The sequence below is a fragment of the Erpetoichthys calabaricus genome, chromosome 9 (assembly GCF_900747795.2).
Source record: "Erpetoichthys calabaricus chromosome 9, fErpCal1.3, whole genome shotgun sequence".
Lineage (NCBI taxonomy): Eukaryota > Metazoa > Chordata > Cladistia > Polypteriformes > Polypteridae > Erpetoichthys > Erpetoichthys calabaricus.
This window is the reverse complement of record NC_041402.2, coordinates 189,820,313-189,841,709: the sequence shown is the minus strand read 5'-3', so window position 1 is coordinate 189,841,709 and position 21,397 is coordinate 189,820,313. Positions and strand designations below refer to the sequence as shown.

General features: G+C 42.2%; 1 protein-coding gene and 1 long non-coding RNA gene across 2 annotated transcripts in view; both read left to right on the top strand.

The window, feature by feature from the left end:
* The window catches only part of mapkap1 (MAPK associated protein 1), a 438,131-nt gene that overhangs the window by 58,502 nt on the left and 358,232 nt on the right, over positions 1-21,397 (top strand). Inside the window, exon 3 of the mRNA XM_051932333.1 lies at positions 18,337-18,426. Coding sequence (XP_051788293.1) covers positions 18,337-18,426 — 90 coding nt within the window. The remainder of the gene's footprint in view (positions 1-18,336; positions 18,427-21,397) is intronic.
* On the top strand, positions 6,501-8,218 carry LOC127529250 (uncharacterized). The gene is made up of 2 exons (XR_007935916.1): positions 6,501-6,716; positions 7,562-8,218. It is a non-coding gene; the product is annotated as an uncharacterized LOC127529250 (long non-coding RNA).

Here is a 21,397-nt window from a genome sequence, read left to right as displayed (position 1 = left end):
CCGACCACAATGTCAGACCTGCAGTTCCTGAGACACACATACCGAGGTCTGTTTGTAAGGTAGTCCATGATCCATGCCACCAGGTATGAATCTACTCCCATCTCTGTCAGCTTGTCCCTAAGGATGGTGTTGAAGGTGCTAGAGAAGTCCAGAAACATAATTCTTACAGCACCACTGCCTCTGTCCAAGTGGGATAGGGATCGGTGTAGCATATAGGTGATGGCATCCTCCTCTCCCACCTTCTCCTGGTATGCGAACTGCAGAGGGTCGATTGCGTGGCAGACCTGTGGCATCAGGTGGTGAAGCAGCAGCCACTCCATGGTCTTCATCACATGTGTCGTCAGAACGACAGTCTACTAACACATGGAATTCTGTCATGGCTCTTATTTTTGAACATGACTCATTGTAACAAAACTATGCAGTAACTTAAAATGTAATAACCGATTCTTGGGTAAAGTAAATAAAAAAAGGTGAAATTCTCCAACTTTCTAGTCACTGAATGCATCTGAATGTTATTCTATGCTGACATTGTCTAACTTTTTTTACTTTCCTTTTTGGAGGAGTATATTAAAGTTGAACAGAAGACTAAAAAAAAAAGCTTAATTTTTTTTTTGAAAAAGGGTATCTTCTTGTATTCTTTGGGAGCATGTTCACTCTCAAAGGAAGGAGCCAGGCGAGTGTTATTCTGGCTCTTCTAACATAGCCAGCAGAGGTTTGCTGTTGCAAAGGCACATGCAGCATTTTTGGTTGTCTGCCATCTAAGACCCTAGAGGGGGATGCGATTTCCAGTTCATTGTGTGAGCCTCTTCATGAGCTTGTGCTTTTGCGGCTGTGCCTGTACCAGATAAGCCACTGGAGACCTTGTTCTGTGTTTAATAGTCTGTTGTTGGAAATCAGTCGTTCTGATATGTGGAAGCAGTGTGGGCACATCGCTAATTGGGAAGTGGCAGACCAGTCGGTGTGGGTGCAGGTGGGTAGCTGGTTTGGGGGTATTTTGGATGTTTCTAGTAGCGAGTCTCCTCTTCACCTTAAGTCCTTTAATCTCCTTTTTCACAAGCCACTTGGTTTTCCCGCTTTTCTTGGCCTTCTTTTGCTACCAAGCATATGTATATTTTTTTTTTTATACATAAGCATTGTTTGTTTTTTGAAAACTTGTTTTGTGAAATGCAAAAAGTGATTGTCTCTCCAGGATATCAAGACAGAGCTGAAAGATCAGGGAATTTCCTCAAACATGAGGGGCAGGTGAGAGGTACGCTCTTGTACATAGATATTACATTTTTTCCTATTTCTGCATGACAATCAGTGGCTAATCTTCTTTCTCTGGCTGGCAATTACCTGTTTATTAAAGGATGATTGTACTTAAAGATCCTTGTTTCTTTAGCAAATCTATGCTGATTAGAAAATAAGAAGCGGGTTTCAATATGTCGTCCCTCTGTTGTAATCTTTCATTCAAGCAACAGTAATTGAGGGCAGAGATTTGGCTGTGCTGACCTCGACGCGGATAGCTGCCTTTTCTTGTGCTTTAGTATGTGTGGCATGTATGCTGTGAAGAAGTGTTTTGAATCAACGCCATCCGTGCTGTTGTACGCAGCCTTTTTTGCAATCCAAATTCTGCCGTGATCTGCTTGCTCTCAAATGTAGAGATTTTTCTGTGAATTCTAATCCGTCTTAAAAGATTGTGATTCCTGCTTTTGATGTTCTGTGAGGACAACTCTTTAGGCAGCCCAGGTTGAAGCTGCTTCAGGTTCTATTAAAGACTTTCAGCTTCCTTGCACTTTGTTAGATTCTCATGTGCTACAAGGTTGAATCTTAATTGTAGATGATTGAGGTCTTGTTGCCGTTAATCAAAGTGAAGCTACACGTTTAGATAGATAGGTAGGTAGATAGACAGACAGATACTTTATTTATCCCCTCAGGGAAATTCAGGCATCCAGTATCTCAAGCACATCAGTAAAAATTATTATAAAAGCAAGGAGAACAAACATGAATAAAATAAACAGTAAACAGTGCAAATGGGTCAGTTGTTACAGTGTGGGAGAGCAGCGTGGTGACCTGGTCATGAATCACTTGTATTGACAACAGCGTTCTAAAATCTCACAGCAGTAAGAACAAATGATGCTCTACAGCACAGTGAGAGAAGACCACTGCTAGGTTTACTTCTCCCACCCACCAAAATGTTATGGAGAGGGTGACTGCTATTGTCAAGGCCTGTACCTTCTTCCCCATGTACCTTTCTACCACCATAACTCCCAGTGAGTCCACAGTCCTGCCCAGCATCGAGCCAGCCTTCTTCAGCAGCTTGTCCAGCTTCTTATTGTTCTTATCTGTCGTGCTGCTTCCCCAAGAAACGGCCACAAAAAAATGGACACTGGCAACAAGTGTCTGATAGAACAAAGACAGCAATTCACTACATTATATTAAACTAGCTGTCCCCCGCAGCTCTGCCTGCATAGTAGTGAAACAGGACAAATTTTAAAAGTCAATAAAAAAAAATGAAAAATGTCATAATTTGTATTGAAAAGAATTTATATTGATCGCTTCATATCTGAGGGCCTGTTGATATACAATAGTTTTGGTTTTGCTATTAGGGACGAGAATGTAGCTGTGATATCTTTGCCAGAAATGTAAAAAGATGGCAAAGTATCTCTGGCCAAGCGGAATGTAGGTATGCTGTGACGTCAAACTTTGCTACTGCATCTGATCATGTTCACTTCTGACGGGAGAGCGTCCTACACGTAGGGAGAAGAAAGAGCACGTGGCCGTGATATCTCTGCCAATGAGCAGCTTCCCTCTAAAACACACACAGTTCTGATCTCTCTCTCTCTCAAAAATGTCAAACGTTACTCCTTAACAAACTCTAGATGATAATGTCTGCTGAACAAACAGGTATCGCTAGCTAAGCGGAGACAAGCGACTCGAACGGAGGCTGGTGCATGCGTGAGTGAGAAGGGCCCCACCTGGCTCCCGACTCCTGAGGTCCCATCTCCCCCTCTCCTTGGCCTGCATCCTCTGTCTCTCGGATTCCTGGGAATAAATTGCTGCTGCAACCGAACTATAATACTTAGCCTGATGAGAGAAGTCACAAAATCGAACGGAATGTTCAAGTAAATTACGTGAAAAAACCCAATCTAAAACCATTAAGTCGTTCCCTCATTCGCTAGCTAAGAGGATGTAAGATATGCCCCAAGGCTGGCGCGTGAGTGAGAAAGGCCCTGCCCCCCTTCCCTCAGCCTGCTGCATTTCTCACGGAATCGCGCAAATAAATCGGTACCGCAAGCAAACTCTGATACATAGCACGATGACAGATGTCGCAAAATCAACCGGAATATTCAGGCAAATTATAGAAAAAAACCTGATCTAAATCCATTAAGTAGTCCTCTCGTGAAAAGTGGACAGACATACAGATAGACAGACTTTGGATTTTATATACAGTATATATAGAGTAGAGATGATCTAAGTCTTCTGAGTAAAAAGAGTCTGCTCTGCTCCGTCCTGTCAAGGACATCTGTGTTCACACACCACTGCAGTCTGCCATCAAGTTGGGCACCTAGATATAATTTATAAGTCTGAACCACTCCAATGTCCATTTTGTCCCCAATTATCCATCCATCCATCCCTTTTTCTGAACTTGCTTTGTTGCTGTTAGGATCACAGGGACTATTCTGAATTAGAACCAACCCACAAAAACTGCCATCTTTCCATATGTGCTTGCACTCCTGGCTGTGATTGGCTATGGCATGTCTAAGTATATTCTGGTGTCACCAGTTACATAAGAATATAAGAAATGTGACAAATGAGAGGAGGCCGTTCAGTCTGTGTCGCTTGTTTGATTAGCTATCCTAGTATCTCATCCAGATGCTTCTTAAAGGTTGACAAGGTTTCTGCTTCAACTCCATGGCTCAGTACTTTGTTTCAGATTCCTGAAACTCTGTGTGTAAAGAAGTGCCTCCTGGCTTCAGTCTTAAATGCGCTTTTGCTTAATTTCCACTGATAATTCGCCTGTATGTGGTTCACCGTTTGGTTATAAAAATTCATCAATCTATTTTATCGATACCTTAGAGCAGGGGTCCCCAACCCCCGGTCCGCGGCCCACTACCGGTCCGCAGCCGTCTGACAGCCGGGCCGCGAGAGAACTGCTGGCAATGGCAACTCACTCAGACTTTTCAGAACGCTTGGCGGGCGGGGCTTTGCAGCGGTGCAGAGAGAGGAGAGAGACCAAGGTGTGAGAGTATTAAAACAAAGTATTTTTATGGTCCCGATAGTTTCCCCATATGACGCGAGTCTATAGAAATCACGTTACTACGAAGTACATTCAACAGATGCTTTCATTACAACGAAGTGACCTTGAAATGCTTGAACGAATCATCCACAGAGCAGTTAGATCTGTGGTCGCAGCTCAGATGTGCACGTTTGCTCAACGATCCCCAAACAGAAACATTGTAAAAAAAAAATTCTTTCTTCGAACTTTCCTCGTATTGTTTTTTTTTTTTTTTTTGCTGTTTTTGTTTTCTGTGGTTTTCAGCGATACCTTTTGCTTATTGCTTGTCAACATTTGAAAAACATCCATTGGAATTTAACTCATTGTCACCCTCCTATAGAAACGGCAGACACGAAAAATACGATAACAGTGTTAATGTTTGTGATGTGCAATCTGTTGGATTGGCAAATGCAAAGCATATGTCTTTGTTATATGCAAAAAAAGAAGAAAAATCTCAGATTGCAAACGTATGCGAACTGCTTAATAACTTTAATAATAATAGAAATGTTATGTAAATTATGTATAAAACTGCCCCCCCCAACCAACAACCCGACCGGTCCATGGAAAAATTTGCATCTAATAAAGTGGTCCTTGCTGTCAAAACAGTTGGGGACCACTGCCTTAGAGAATTTTGAAGACCTGGACTAGCTTCTTATTAAGTCTCCTCTACTTGAGACTAAATGAGTTTACCTCTCTAAGTCTGTCACAGTTGGACATGTTCTTAAGTCCCATGGTGCACTTGGTTGCTCTCCTCTGCACATCCTTAAGTGCTGCTTTCTTTTTTTTTTTTTTTTGTTAGTATGGCGACTGGATCTTCACACAGGACTACAGATGCATTTTCACTGTTGTATTATTTAGTGTAGCGGTGATGTCACCAGGGAAGAGCACCGCCACGTTATTAAGATGCAAGCTGTGTAGCTGTGTTTTTCTAGGGTTTCCAAAGTTCTGCTGCTTCACCTGGCTTCATAGAAAGATTCGGACAACGTGAGCAACACAAATGCAAATAATTCCACAGACTAAGTATCTTCATTTTAAAAGTTTTAGCAAAATTTAAGGCAAAACAATTCACACAAAAATGAAGGGAGAAACTGGTAACACACAAAAAAGGAAATGTTGTGTAAGATGTCACTGTTTAAGGCTTACACATCCTGTTGCATTTCTTTAAGTTTCGATTTGCTGGTACATACGGTCAGAGAACTGTATATATAACGTTATTATCATAACTGTTCATTTGTCTACCTACCTAACGAACAGACTGACTGAAACTCTACCATTTCATTACAAAAATAGCTGAGCAATAAGGATTTTCCATTACTAGTTAGCTTTAGGAGATAAAACAGAATCTTCCATTATGTAGCTGTGAGAAATTTACATTTTATTCAAATGAAGCAGTCACTTATGTGAATTTACCATTAACATTAACTTTTTATTGTTTAATGGCTCTTACAGCGAGAGTGCATATGATAGATTGGTTTAAAAAAAAAAAAATGTTTCCTTCATGGCCAAATTTTAGCAGCTACTTGATGGTGCCGGTTTGTAGGTGATTTACCATGATGTCCCTTCAGCAGCATAAATAGCCATCTCAGTGTCTCTCCTTGTGTTGAGCCGGTGACGTCTGGCTGCTCCTTTCCAAAGATAATAATAAGCTGAAGCCTCAGGGTCCCTTAATGCTGTAGAGCAAGGTATCTTAATCTATGAGTTGTGAGTTAATGTTGTATTTAATGGTCATGGGTCACTGCGGGTTGATTAAGCAATTTAAATTGTTTCGATGATCGTCCTCAATAACCCCCATCCCGCTCAGACGATCGTCCATGATTCTCCCAAGGGGGAACCACTGTTTTAATAATTGTCTACGGCACTCCAAGGGGAGACAGCCCACACTCTGACGATCGTCCATGACTCTCCAAGGGGGAGAACCACACTCTGACGATTGCCTGGATATTCAATATTAAATAAGTCTAGGCAAGGCACGATAGGGTCGCCAAAAAAAAAGTTTAAGAAACTCTGCTGTAGAGCTTCAACTATTTGGCTCATGATTTGGAAGTTTGTAAAATTGTATTGTAATTTTTGCTGACAGGATTGTTCCAATAAAATCACATGATCTTTCTGTATTCCTGTAAGAGCTGTATGTACGTTCAGCAATTAGCTTAATAAATCTTGTAGTTCAGGATTTGCACATCATGTAATATTGTTTGCTTCTTCATATTCTTCTTACACATGAAGACTGCCAAATTGGCACAGTGGAGAGCATTGCTACTTTACAGCTTTTATCCCAGATTTAGTTCCTGGTTGGATTGCCCTGGTGTACTCTTTGCATGTTCTCCTTGTGTTTTCCTGATTTTTTTTTTTTTCCCCTGTAAACTTGATTGAGGTTCCTAACATGGCCTGCATTTGTGCTGGAGTCCTATTTAGGGCTTGAGTTGCTTTCTGCTAGCACCGACTTCGTATCTTTGTGTAGGTTTGTAGCGGGGCCGCATAAGTGGTGTTTATAGTGTTTGCACCCAGTCGTTTAAACCAGTATGTGTTTGTTTAAATGTTGTCCCCGTAATGAGAAACGGGGAAGGATGTTGCGGGGAGGCAGCGACCCCTGGAAACGTCAGAACTGGAGTTTTGCCAGTTACATCCAGCTCTTTATTATTTAAACAGTAAGGAGGGAAAGAGGAGAGAGAGAAGGAGATACACCTAACAAACCACAGATCATCATTTTTCTGCCTTTATTCACATCGCACCTTCTTCCCAGTTTGCTTCTCATTCAGCCAGATTTACTACAACGCATTCATCGCCAGAGACCCCGGGGTTGGACATTATTTTCCACCATCGCCGTGGAAGCACGGTCAGATCGTTCTGTATTCATTCGGGAGAGCCAAACATTTTTGAACAATTATCAGTAATTTGGACAAGTTTTTTACCTGGACTCATTTTCACGTTCGTTAACATTTCCGTAGTCATTCATTGGCATTATTTGTATTGTGTGTTTGTTGTATGTATGCAGGGGGCAAGGGAGGTTTTGTTATTGTATATATGGTGTTTTCACTTTGCTGGTATGATGTGGAGGGATATATGTAGATATTTTTTACGTCGGGGATTTGTATTATTGTATTTGTCATTGTGTTATTTAATATACTACTGCACTTGACATATCTGATAATTTTAGCTTGTGTTTAACCATCGATTGTGGTGGTGGGGGGGGATATTATTTGTCAGTGGTATGGCTTGGTATAAGTAGGTTCTCCTCTGTAATTTACCCAGGCCATAGGTCCTGGTAGTGTGGCTGCCAGCTGGGTACGGGGTTGGCCGTTACAGGTTGAGATAATTTATGAGTCTAAATTTGTGTCCAGTATGAGAGACTGTGTATTTTAAGGGGGCTTCTGTCCAGTTCACGGCTGTTTCCTACTTTCCATCCAGTGCTTTGTAGGCTACGAGCGAATGCAACACTGCAGGTCTGAGATTGCCCAGAATGTGTCTGTGTATGAATGTGCTGCTGCCAGCTGCATGTGTGACCCTGGTACAAGCCACCTTCCCTGCATGTGTGATTCGGCTGTAGCTATGGGCTCGAGTTGTTAATGAGCCTGAAATTCCCTGGCTTGTGTCCCAGTTCAGATGCTCACTATCCAGTGTAAACTTGAGCGAGGCTACTTGGCTGCCTCTGGCTCTTATCTGTGGATGAGACCTGGAAGGCAAAGAGCTGCCTGAGTAACACTTGAATGGTTCATCAGGTAAGTGTCAGTCTAAGCAGCAGATATGAAAGGCTATGTTTTAAAAAAAAAAAAAACAAACACAAAAACGTAAAAATAATTGGGGAAAATTAGTTTTACACCCTTGGCAATGAAGATTGTTTAAAGGGCTTTTGATATTATACTTGGGGGAACGTTATAAATTCTGACAAATAAAAGCCTCAAGTATGTTGTCCAGCACACAAAAATAAGCAACCTGTTTTCTAGCAAAGTGGGATTAACAAAAGAGGAAGATGAATATGAAAATTTGATTGGGATATTAGTCTTACAGTCCAGTTTAAATGTTAGCAGTAAATCCATCCATCTATCCATTATCCAACCCGCTATATCCTAATTATAGGGTCACAGGGGTCTGCTGGAGCCAATCCCAGCCAGCATAAGGTGCAAGGCAAGAAACATACCCTGGGCAGGGCGCCAGCCCACCACAGGGCACGTACATACACACCCACCAAGCACACAATAGGGACAATTTAGAATCGCCAATGCACCTAACCTGCATGTCTTAGGACTGTGGGAGGAAACCGGAGTACCCAGAGGAAACCCACGCAGACACGGGGAGAACATGCAAACTCCACACAGGGAGGACCCAGGAAGCGAACCCGGGTCTCCTATCTGCAAGGCAGCAGCGCTACCCACTGCGCCACTGTGCCACCCTGTTAGCAGTAAATGTAATGTCTAATTAATTACAAGTCAAGTCAAGTTGAGGAGCATGCACTGGTACCCACCACACAATAAAGCAACTCTGGATCCCAGTTGGCAACCCCCCAAGGCAGACACACGCGTCCAGTCCCACCCTCTGGAAATGACCCTCTATCTGCTGCAGCCAGGTGCTACGTGGGCGACCCCTTGGCCTGGTCCAGCCACTCGGGTCCCCAACAATGAGGATCTTACGAGCTGGATCACCCTCTGGGAAACACGCCACATGGCTGTAGTGCCGTAAGTGACGCTCCCTCACAATGCAGGTTATGTGCTTCATTTGGGACTCCATGAGCAACCGCTCATTCGACACACAGACATGGACAAATTTGTTGGTCTCCTTACAGCTCATTGGAAAAAATGATGAAATTAAAAGCAATTGTCCCCGTGTAGATTTGAAAGTCCTTTGAGATGTCATCGAGCAAAGCAAGGCAAGTGTGACAAGAGATCAAGTGTTGCTTCTTCTACAAAGACATTCTAAAATGGCCTGAACACATTTGTTGAGACCCCTAGAAAAGATCCTAAATAACTGGATTTAAGTGATTTTTTTTTTTTTCAAACTCGCTGTTTTGTTGAATTCATATCCTATACCTCTCCAATCGTGCAATTGGTCATTCAATTGATTTAAATGGAGAAAAGTCACCTTTCTACTGTATTTGTGTCATTGTGTGTCCCACACTGAACGTGGACCAGAGAAAGCAAAGGAGAGAGTTGTGTGAGGAGATCCCAAAGGAAATGATAGACAGGCATGTGAAAGGCAAACAGTAGAAGTCCATCGCTAAACAGCTTGATGTTCCTCTGACTTTCAATATTGTGAAGAAGTTGAAGGTCCACAAGACTATGGATGTCCTCTCTGGACACAGCCATCAGAAGAAAATAGAATGGGCAGAAGAAAAGTGAATATTGGCAGACATAAAGCCAAGGACAACTTCCAAAGAGATACAAGCTGAACTCTAAGGTTGAGGTCCGTCAGTGTCTGATCGGACCATCCATCACTTTTTGAGTGACTGTGGGCTCAATGGAAGAAGGCCCAGGAGGACTCCACTGTTGAAAGAAAAACAAGAAAAAGCCAGAGTGGAGTTTGCTAAAGAAGCCACATTGCTTCTGGGAGAATGTCCTTTGGACAGATGAGACAAAACTGGAACTTTTTTCACAAGTCATACCAAGCTGTTTGTCCATAGTTGGAAAAAATGAAGCTTTCAAAGAAAAGAGCACCAGACCTACATGAAACATGCAGGAGGCTCGCTTATGTTTTGGGTTTGCTGCATCTGGGGTGCCTTGAGTCTGTGCAGAGAACAATGAAATCTCAAGACATTCTGGAGCGAAACGTCCTGCCCAGTGTCAGAAAGCTCCATCTCAGTCACAGGTCATGGATCTTCCAACAGGATAAGGAGCCAAAACACACAGCAAAAAGCACCCAGGAATGGCAAAGAGCAAAGCACCGGACTATTCTGAAGTGGCCTCCTATGAGCCATGATTTCAAATATATGGAGCATCTATGGAGAGAAGTGAAACATGCAGTCTGGAGAAGACCCCCTTCAAACCTGACATCACTGGAGCAGTTTGCTTCTTCTTGTTTTTTTTTGGTCATTCATGGTACCAACAAATTTGTCAACGTCTGTAAATAAAAATGAATATAGTACAGTGCACCTTGCAGTTTGTAAGAAAATAGAATATTAAATTGTTGTGTTGATGTTCTTGCTGCACAGACAGAATCATTACATTGTTTTTTTGATGGTGGTTCCTCCATCCATGATGTGTGTTCTGTTTTTTTTTTGTGATCGTTTATTGAATATTTCCAATATAGTAAATAAAACAATTGTCCATAACATTTTTAATAGAATGCATACCCTGACGACAACCCCCAACCCGCCCCCAACTGTGTGCAACCTTCCGAATCAACTCAGGCACCATCTCGCCTGAAGAAGGGGCCGAGCCTGAGTTGCTTTGAAAGCTGGCATATTGTAATCTTTTTAGTTAGCCAATTAAAGGTGTCATTTTGCTTGACTTCTCATTTCATCCATAATGGCTAACACGGTACAACAACCTACTACTACAAACACACTAACATTAATTCAAATGTGTTTTTGGGGGTTGAGTGTTGTGTCATGAATTGTCTTCAAAGCTTATTGTTTGAATTGCTGTTTGTGTTTTTGTTTGGAATCCATTTTGTGTGTTACGTTTTCCTTACTGGGGAAGAAAAAGTTCACGAAAGTCGTGTATTTTCTCTTGGCTATCTACTCAATCCCCCCCACCCCTTTATCTTTCTTGATCTCACAACCCTTCAAATAAGGAATTCAGATTTCTAAAAGAAAAAGTAAATTGTGCACTCCGTGTACAAATACAGTACAATACAACACAATATAATTTATTTTTTTAGAGCCCAAAATCACACAAGAATTGCTGCAATGTGCTTTAACAGGTCCTGCCATTTTTTTGACAGCCCCCTAGCCTTGACTCTCTAAGAAGACAACGAAAAACTCCCAATAAAACCCTTGTAGGGAAATAAAAAAATGGAAGAAACCTTAGGAAAGGGAATTCGAAGAGAAGACCCCCTTTCCAGGTAGGTTGGGCATGTAGTGGGTGTCAAAACAAAGGGGGTCAATACAGTGTAATACACAGAACAGAACACAAGTCATCCTCAATACAATATAATAGTGTAATAGAAATATTACAAGTACAGAGCAGAATTCAACAGTAGATGACATCACATAAGAGGATTCTGATTTGTTCAGAGTCCTGGAGACCTTGGCCATCAAGCTGCCTTCCCCTATTGGCCATTCCACAGTTGAGTCAGTGCTGGGCCAGCCAATCAGATGAACGAACCCCTCTACCCGATGATTCCTGCAATCCTCCATCAGAGATCATCAAAAGTAGTACTAGGTATCCATCATGTACTTCCACAATATTAAATACCAACAACAATAATTTATTTTTTGTATAGCCCAAACTCACACAAGGCATGCCTTGGTGGACTTTTACACACCCTGTTTATTGACAGCCTTCCCTAAGAAGACTCAAACTCCCCAAAGGAGTTTGCAATTGGTGTCAAAAAATGGGATAAATACAAAACACAAAGCAGATGAACCTCTACACAAATCTAGATGGCCGGTCTATCATGGCCACCTCAGAAATGCAATACAGTAGTAGAAACTACTTTGTTTTGGCACAGCGCTCTCTACCAGAGTGCCACGACAACTCTCAAGGCAAAATGCAAGAATAGATGATACCACTCTATAAGTACAGAACTATCACATATAAGCATACTGATTTGTTCAAATACATCAAAAACAAAGTAGAAGCTAACTAAGCAACATAAATGAAAAACAAATATCTGCCATCAGCTAATTGTAGAACCACAGCCAGACATGCTAGATGCAGTCAGAGTCCTGGACACCTCGGCCAAGCAGCCGCCTCCGCACTGGCCATTCTACAGCCGAGTCAGTAATGGGATAATAAACAAGATATCATCACGATAAGAAAACATATCACTTATTAAAAAGTGATTGAAATAGTTCAAGTTCAAGCACTTTATTGTCATTGTGTAACACAACGAAATTACTTTTTGTGACAGCCCCAAGGTGCATTTAAAGAAAAGTCAAATAATTCTAAATACTGAATGTCGTATACAGTGTTAAGTGATCAAGTAACCAGAGCAAATTATTATTGCTCAAAGTACAGCAGCATAAATTGTTATTGCACCGGTTAATGAATATTACATTACATATTTTATATATTGTATTCTCTATATTACTAAACGAAGGTTGTATATATGCACGGATACCAGAAGCACTGAAAGTGCACGCGCACTGCGTCTCAGCGTCTCAGTCAAACCCAGCGGCTTCCCAGAGTCAGCAGGTGGCGCCCAAACAACACAACACAACCTGTAAACTAAACTTCAGGTCACAATACAACTGCAGCCCGAACACAAACGCGCACACCACCGCATATACAACCTTTGTTTAGTATTGTTTGTATAAATGCAAGGATTACACAGGCCAGAGGCCAGAAGCATCGACAGCGCATGCGCACTGCGCCTCAGCGCCCCAGAGTCAAACCCAGCGGCTTCCCAGAGTCAGTAGGTGGCGCCCAAACAACACAACACAACCTGTAAACTAAACTTCACGTCACAATACAACCGCCGCCCAAACGCGAACACCACCGCATATACAACCTTCGTTTAGTGATGTTTGTATATATATGCAAGGATGAAGCACCGAAAGCACACCCGCACTGCGCCCCTGAGTCAAACCCAGCGGCTTCCCAGAGTCAGTAGGTAGCGCCCAAACAACACAACACGACCTGTAAACTAAACTTGAGGTAAAGCGTGCATGCCAGGTTGTATATATGCACAGATGCCAGAGGCCACAAGCAAGCCGTACACAGCACAACCACCGCATATACCACCTTCGTTTAGTAATGTAGCCCTCCAAGCCCAGATCCGCCACCATGGTCACTTCAGCACGTGAATCCGCTGCTGTCAACAAATGACTTCTAGCTAACGACACAGCCATAGAAAACAAAAACAAGACCGCATGGATAAAAATAATGAACGCAGGCGCCTACAACACGCTTCTGAAACACCAGAACCAGATGAGTCATATTGGAGGGAACAGAAAGTGATTGCCTTTCTTGGATTTGCGATTCTTTCGAGAATCACGGGTTTGCTTGTATTAGTATATTGCACATTACCAATATAGCTTATTGCACATGTTCAATTAAAAATGATCTTAGGCTGAGGAGATTCAGAGTTCAGAAAGTTTATGGCAGATGGGGAAAAAGCTATTTTTCAGTCTATGTGTGCGTACACGGATTGACCTAAAACGTCTTCCTGACGGGAGGAGCTCAAACAAAGAATTTCCAGGATGAGTTTTGTCCTTGAGAATGTTTTTGGCCCTTCTGACACAGTGAGTCTTATACAAGAGTTCGAGTGATGGCAGTTCAGTCCCAATAATGGTCTCTGCTGTTTTTACGACCTGCTGCAGTAATTTTTTAGCAGCCTTGGTGCAGCTGTTGTACCTGCAGGCCATCATGCAGTTAGTTAAGATGTTCTCTATAGTGCATCTATAGGGTGGTCCAGATCTAACTGTGCAACTTTTAATGCAATGCAATAATTGCATAATTAGATTTGGACCACCCTGTGTAGGAATTAACCAGCAGCTTCTGGGGGAGGTCGGCTCTCCTTTGGCTTCCTGAGAAAATAGAGGCGATGTTGTGCTTTGCCTATTATAACCAAGTTGTTGTCCACTCAGGACAGGTCCTGTGAGATGGTGACTCCTAGAAACTTAAAGCTGGAAACTCTCTCCATAGCATCTGCATTGATTGTTATCGGACTGTGATTGGCCTTTTTAGTGGTCCTAAAGTCCAGAATAACTTCTTTGGTCTAAACAGAGTGACAAGTAGTGAAGGTCAATACACTACTGAAAAACAGTTAAATCACACATCAGATCTCAAACTAAATATTCAAGTGGAAAATCTTTACTGGGTAGTACTGTTTAGTTCATTGACAACAAAATTATGTACCAATGGACAATGGAAACCAAAATCACCAACCCACTGAGCGCTTTGATTCAACATCACACTGAAAATCAAAGTCAAAAATTGATCCAAATTGTGTGAATTTCATCATGGCAACTCCTAATGTGACTCAGCTGTGTGTATGACCCCTGCATGCTTGTATACTCTCCTGACAACGTCTGGGCATGCTCCTGATGAGATGGTTGATGGTTCCTGGCGCTTCTCCTCCCAGACCTGGATCAGGGCATCAGTGCACTTGTGGACAGTCTGTGGTGCTACTTGGCAGCAATGGATGCACCAATGTGTGGCTTCCCAAACGTTCACAATTGGATTCAGGTCTGGGGAATGTACAAGTCATTTAATGGCATCTGTGCCTTTGTCATCCAGGAGCTGCCTACACACTCTGGTCACATGAGGCCAGGCATTGTCATGCACCATGAGGAACCCAGGGCCCACTACACCAGCGTAAGGTCTGAAAACGGCTCTGAGGACTTCATCCCAATACTTAATAGCACCCTCCAAAGGTATGGCTCCCTAGACCACCACTATCCCACCACCAAACCGGTCATGCTGGAAGATGTTACAGGCTGCACAACATTCACCACTGCGTCTCCAGACTCTTTCACATCTGTCACATGAGCTCAGTGTGAACCTGCTTCATCTGTGAAGAGAATGAGACCAATGGCAGTGCTGCCAATTGTGTATTCTCTGGCAAGTGCCAATCGAGCTACACAGTGATTGGGCTGTGAGCACAGGTCCCACTAGAGAATGTCTGGCCCTCATGCCACCCTCTGTTTCTGACTGTTTGGTCAGAAGGATGTATGCCAGTAGCCAGCTGGAGGTCATTTTGTAGTGCTCTGGCAGTGCTCCTCCTATTCCTCCTCACACACAGGAGCAGATGCCGGTACTGCTACTGGTCCGATGCCCTTCCACTGCCCTGTCTAGCTCTCCTCGGGTGTAACGACCCATCTCCTGGTATCTCTTCCATGCTTTTGAGACTGTGCTGGGAAACACAGCAAACCTTTTTGGTGACAACACTTACGGATCTGCCATCCTGGAGGAGCTGGACTACCTTGTACCACTCTTAGAACCGGCACGATTATAATATGCGCTGCCCTCCTGGAGCGGCAGCAGAGGAAAAAAAAAAAAAAAAAACTGGGGCGCGAGTGACCAACGATACTTTCCTACTACACCACCCCGAGTACAGGGGGTCCTCGGGTTACAACATCTCGACATATGACGTTTCGAGTTTATAACGCTCACTCCCATAAAAACTTAAAATAGGAATAAAGGTAAGGATTTTTTTTTACACTCATTATTTCTGTTACTACAATACAGTGTACTGTATATTTATGCCCTTTTCCTTTTTCTGTGGCTTAGTTGTGTTTTTATGTTCTAGATTATGATTTTACAAATGTGTTAGGATAGGTAAGTGACTTAGGCTAGGGTGTGTTTCGACTTGCAGCAAAATTCAGGTTACATCACTGTTGTAGGAACGGAACTGTGTTGTAACCCGAGGACCCCCTGTATAGAGACACACAAGTGAAAGCAGGGTTAAGTAAAAAATGATTATTGGAAGACGATACACACACTTACTGTAACAAAACAAAACCCTATATACATAATATCACGCTGCAGCACTTCCCATCCAACACAAATCATGGCACAAAACGCTTAAACACGTACGCTACTAATACAGAAATTTGAGCAATAAAAAAAAAATAAAAGTATTCATAGTCCTTTAAATATTATTTGTACGGGATGTCTAGCTCAGCCTGCAGTGGGGAATGAGGCGCCGACCATACCTCCTGTTCCGGGAAACGTACAGATCAACAGTTCCTGTGCTGGCCCGTCAGGTCCTCTCCCAAATACCTTTCACCAGAAAGTAAAATTGAATTCGTCCTGAAATGAACCTGGGTTCATCTGACATTTTTCCATGCAGTGTCCATCCTTTCCCTCTTGCCTTTTCCTTTGATGGCGTCCACTTCTCTCTTGGCTCTGCGCTTCTCCCCTCCTTTTTCCCGATCACCTATTTACATACCGTTGGCTCCTCCCCTTACAGTCTGTTGGCCCTCCAAGCCAGGTGCTCCCCTCCCAATGTACAATTGGCCCGGCCTTACAAAGCCATTCCACCAATAACAGGAATGGAAAAAGGTACAAACTGTCAGTGACGCACACATATTGCGGATGACTGTTACAACCTGTGCAACCTGAATCGACTGAAGGTACAACCTCAAGCTACCGGTAAGTGACAAGGACAGTAGCAAAACGTAAAACGAGAGAAGAATCAGTCAGGAAAGTTACGGAGAGAGCAACTGTCTGTGCAAAACCATTCCCTTTTCTGGGGCTTGTCTTGATGTTGCCTCTCTAGTACACCTGTTGTCACTTTCAAAGCAGGAGCCTTTGAGGTGCTGCATTTCGCCTCTTTTTGCTACAATTTTTTTTTTTTTTTTAATGAGTTGTCCCCAGTCGTGTATTCCAGTTTGAGAATTGCACCGGGTCCCGCGAGACTAAAGAAACTCCAACCAATCTGAGGACCGCATGCCAACTTGGATTACACCCCAGCTGGCATTTGAAAGAGGGACACCAGTGCAACCGTCCACCTCTGCTTTTGTTTAAATGTTATTTCGTTTTTTTGGATTAAACCTGCCTTTTTTTTAATGAATATTTAGTGGTGTTTCCATATATAATAATTGTACAGTTTAAACACGCAAGCATTTATTTGTGTATTCAATAATATGCTTGTCGTTTCTTTTTTTGCTCCTAATTGGTGTAGAGTCTATGATACAATATGTTTCTAGTTATTATGTAAATTTCATTGCTTATACCGGGACACCTTTGTAAATTATGTATGTAATATATATTTTTGTGATAAACTGGAAAAGTAATATTAAATATTCCACTCTTTCATCCCCGTAAGGAAGGTGTAAAAGAACATTTGAATTTATAAAATTAGATTGCCCAGAGTAAATTCCACCCCCACCTCCCTTTTTGGCATCCTGGTTTAATTTAAAAACCTGGAAGAGTATCGTGCACTTTGCATTTTTATTTCACCGTATGAAAATTCATTGGAACGTCTTCAGCATTGGACTTTTTTTTTTTTTTGTTTTCTTAGAAACCATTAGGCAATGATTTATCCAAACAAAATTCATCTCCATGAGGTTTACATTTTCATATTCTCTTGTGTGTTAATATTATCTTTATGATATCTGACGCTGCTTTATGACTTTTAATGTGAATTGTAAATCACTGTTTTGTGAGTTGTGTGTGTGTGTGTGTGTGCAGGCGGGTGTATCTTTTTGCACACTAAGTTGTTGTTTCTTCCACTCATACTTCATTTGAGCTGCTGAGGTTTTGAATGCTCCGTGTTTTTTATTTTTTATTTTTTTCCTTTATCCCCATCTCTTTATCTCTTATTTACTCTGTGTATATTTATAGCGTGCGTTGTGGCAGGTTGGGTGCTTGTGTTACATATGCAAAGCAGTTAATAGTATCTACTCTTGTCACCGAGGGTCAGCTTGAGCAAGCCATCTTTTACATTTGACAGGTAAGCAGAAATATATAACCTGTGAAACACAGAGAAAAATACAACCCATCCAGTGTTTACAAACAGAACATGTCAGTGTTGCTGAAGGCTAAGCCCAAATCTGTCATTATCGCTTTTGTTTGCCGAGTGCTGTCCTCCAAATGTTTGTTTGTATGTAATGTCTATATCTTCAGCTGTGAGGCCTGTCTGCTCCTCAAAAATAAAATAAAAATAATAAAAAAAAAAAACCTTCACTTGGCCTTGTGAAAAAAAAAATCCTTTTTTTATTTTAATTTTCATATTTTATGAGATCACAATCCAAGCTGCTCAGTTGCAAAACATGAAAGCAAAAAATACAAATTGACAGGATGGGGTGAGGGTGGTAATGCGAGTGAAATCCCCGAGGAGCTGCTCCCTGTGAAAATCACACATTGCAATATGGTGTTTATAGTCTTGCAGAATCTTAAGGCAAAGATAGAGATGTGTGTCTGAAAACAAACCCGTCCCTGCTGAAGGTACGGGGTTAGGGTGATAGCAGCAGCTGCTGTCGAGATGCGGTGGCTTTCCATGATTTCCTAATGCATTTCTCCTTTTCTCTTTTGAAGCTCAGAGACTTGAACGGCTCAGAAAAGAGAGACAGAACCAAATTAAATGCAAAAACGTTCCATGGAAGGAGAGGACTGCGTCACAGTCAGGTGTGTATCTCAGACCAGAGCTTCTCAAAGTCGGAATGTGGCTTAGCTTTCTATTAAGAGCTTGGTGCTCCTTAAGCCTCTCTTGAACCTGGATTTGTAATGAGATGGTTTGTCATTAAATGACCAAAAACACAGAAGTATGTTTGTTCTTGAAAGGCCTTTTCCATATACAGTGCCATCTATAATGTTGGGGACATTTTCCTTGATTTTGCCTTCTGTTCCACATTTAAAATGTAAACAATTCAGACGTGATTAAAGTCAACATGGCATACTTACATTTTAAGTGGATTTGCATGCATTTAGGTCACACAACACTTTTTGTACAAAATCCCCCCATGTCAGGGCACCATAATGTTTGGTACAATTGGCATCACAGGTGTTTATGATTCTTCAGGTGTGTTTCATGGCTTCATGCTTCTATGCTTTGGAGTCTGTAGCTGCCATTATTCAACACAAAGACAAGACCTGTGCCAATGACAGTCAAAGAAGCCATAACGAGGCTGAGAAACAAGAATAAAACCATTAGAGACACAGGTGTTAAACCTTGGGATGACCTAAATCAACTGTCTGGAATATAATGAAGAAGAAAACGCACTGGTGAGCTTAATAATCACAAAGGGACTGGTGGGCCGAGGAAGACCTCCACTGCTGATGACAGAAGAATCCTCACCATGGTGAAGAAAAAGTCCCAAACGCCTGTCCAGCAGATCAGAAAAAGGTAGATGTGGACTTGTCAGAGACGACTATCCACAGAAGACTTCATGAACAGACTTCATACAGAGGCCACACTGCAAGTTGCAAACCACTAGTAGGCCACAGAAAAACAGGATGGCCAGATAACCGTTTGCCAAAAAGTCCTTTAAAAGAGCCTGCAGAATTCTGGGAAAAGGTCTTGTGGATAGACAAGGTTGGGAGGTTGGATGTTGAAGCACCTCAGGATCCCAAGTTAGTACCCAAGTGTAATTGTGCAACAGATGACACCTCAGCACCACTCTACTTTGAATGGAATGGAACAGTGTGAATTTTTTTTGAAGTTCCATTCCTGCAGGTTAACATCACACCGAGGATGGAGCAATTGCAGGTTAAGGGCCTAACAGAGTCGAATAGTTTCTGGCATTTATGGGATTTAAACCAGCAACCTTCCGATTGCTGCCTCCTATCCCTAGCCTCGGAGCCACCACTAGATGGACGAGACAAAGAAGAATCTGCAAGAACAAATTGTGAGATGCAAAGGAACTGCCCAAGATCCAAAGCAGACCCACCTCATCTGTTAACTCTTTCATGTTGACTTTTGTCAAAATTCAGGGGTAGAGGACGCCAATCAGCTGTAAATGGCGACAAAACTCGCCGTTACATTTTAGTTTGACTCTTTGCTAAAAGGAAAGTTAGTTTTGTTGATTTGACTTCTCTACTCACACACACTGTGGAAATCGAAGAGCAAAGAATCTCTAAAATGGCATTGACATCGGGCGAGAAACCAAAGCGATGGCGTAAAACAAAATACTCCTTGGACGGCGTTTTGCGTATTATTGCTGAATGGGACTTTGACTTTGTCAGACTCTGATTTTGATGCAAGTGATCTGGAGATGGAAAATGAAACTGATGCACTGTCATCAGCTGATTGGTCCCCAGCTAATCATGTTGCCGAACACGTTCACGTAGCTGATGTGCCTACGTCAATGTTTGCCTGGGAGGAATGCTACTCACGATGACCAGAGGTACAAACCAAATTGTGTTGCACTACAACTGCCACTGCCACCCATCTGCTGCACAAAGACAGCCAGGCAGCCAGCCCATTGTGCTTTCCTGCTGATCGTCAAGAGACGGTGAACGGGTGCTGACAGCAACCACAGACGTTTTTATGTTGATGTATGTTTGAAACCATTGCTTTGTTTCAGCCACCAAAAAGTTAAACATGGTGGTCGGGGTGTTATGGCTTATGCATGTATGGCTGCCACAGGTACTGGCACACTTCACTTCACTGATGAATGAACTGCTGGTGTCAGTGGCATAATGAATTCTAAAGTGTATAGAAACATCTGATCTGCTCAAGTTCCAGTAAAGGCCTCCAAACTGACTGGACGACGCTTCATCCTACAACAAGATAATATGACAACAACATAATGATCCAAACATACTGCTGAGGCCGCACAGGAGTTTTTCAGAGCTAAACAATGGAACATTCTTGAATGACCAAGCCAGTCACCTGATTTCAATCCAGGTGAGCAGGCCTTCCATATGATGAAGAGAAAACTTAAGGGGACAGTCCCCGAAATAAGCATTAGCTGAAGATGGCAGTACTAGAGTCTTGCCAGAGCATCACCAGTGAAGATCCTCTGCACCTGGTGATATCTAAGTGTTGAATATGAATACGTTTATTTACTGGGGCCATAGCTGTGTCAGCAAACATTATGTTGTCCTGAAATGGGGTTGGAATATGTAGAAAAAGTGTTGTGATTTCTACATGGTGTGGTTGAAATGTATGCAAATATCCTTAAATGAAATTTGCAATGTGCATTTTAATCACTTCTGAATTTTGATTTGTAGTTGTAAACTGTGGATCAGAGGGGTAGATCAAGGAAAAATGTGTCTTTGTCTCAAATATTATGAAGGGCACTGTAGCAATTCACTATTGATGGGCATTCCAGATGCAAATTCTGGTCGTGACCTCCACACAGAAAGCAATAAACAGCAGTCTTTCCTCATTGAGCCATAAAGAAAGCTGCTTTCACATAGGTGACTAAAAGAGTTTTGACTGTCAAGTGCCTTCTTCATAGTAGGCACACAACTTGAGCCCCATCAAACTTGATATGGGAGAAGCTGGAAGTACATAGATAAAAATGTTTAAGGACCATTGTCTTTAATCACTGGTTCTCAGGTTTAGTCCTGCTGGCCCACTATGGTTGCAAATTTAGTTTCAACCAGTTTCACGGTCACTTAAAGCCATGTCTCACCTTTGTTCCTTATTTCT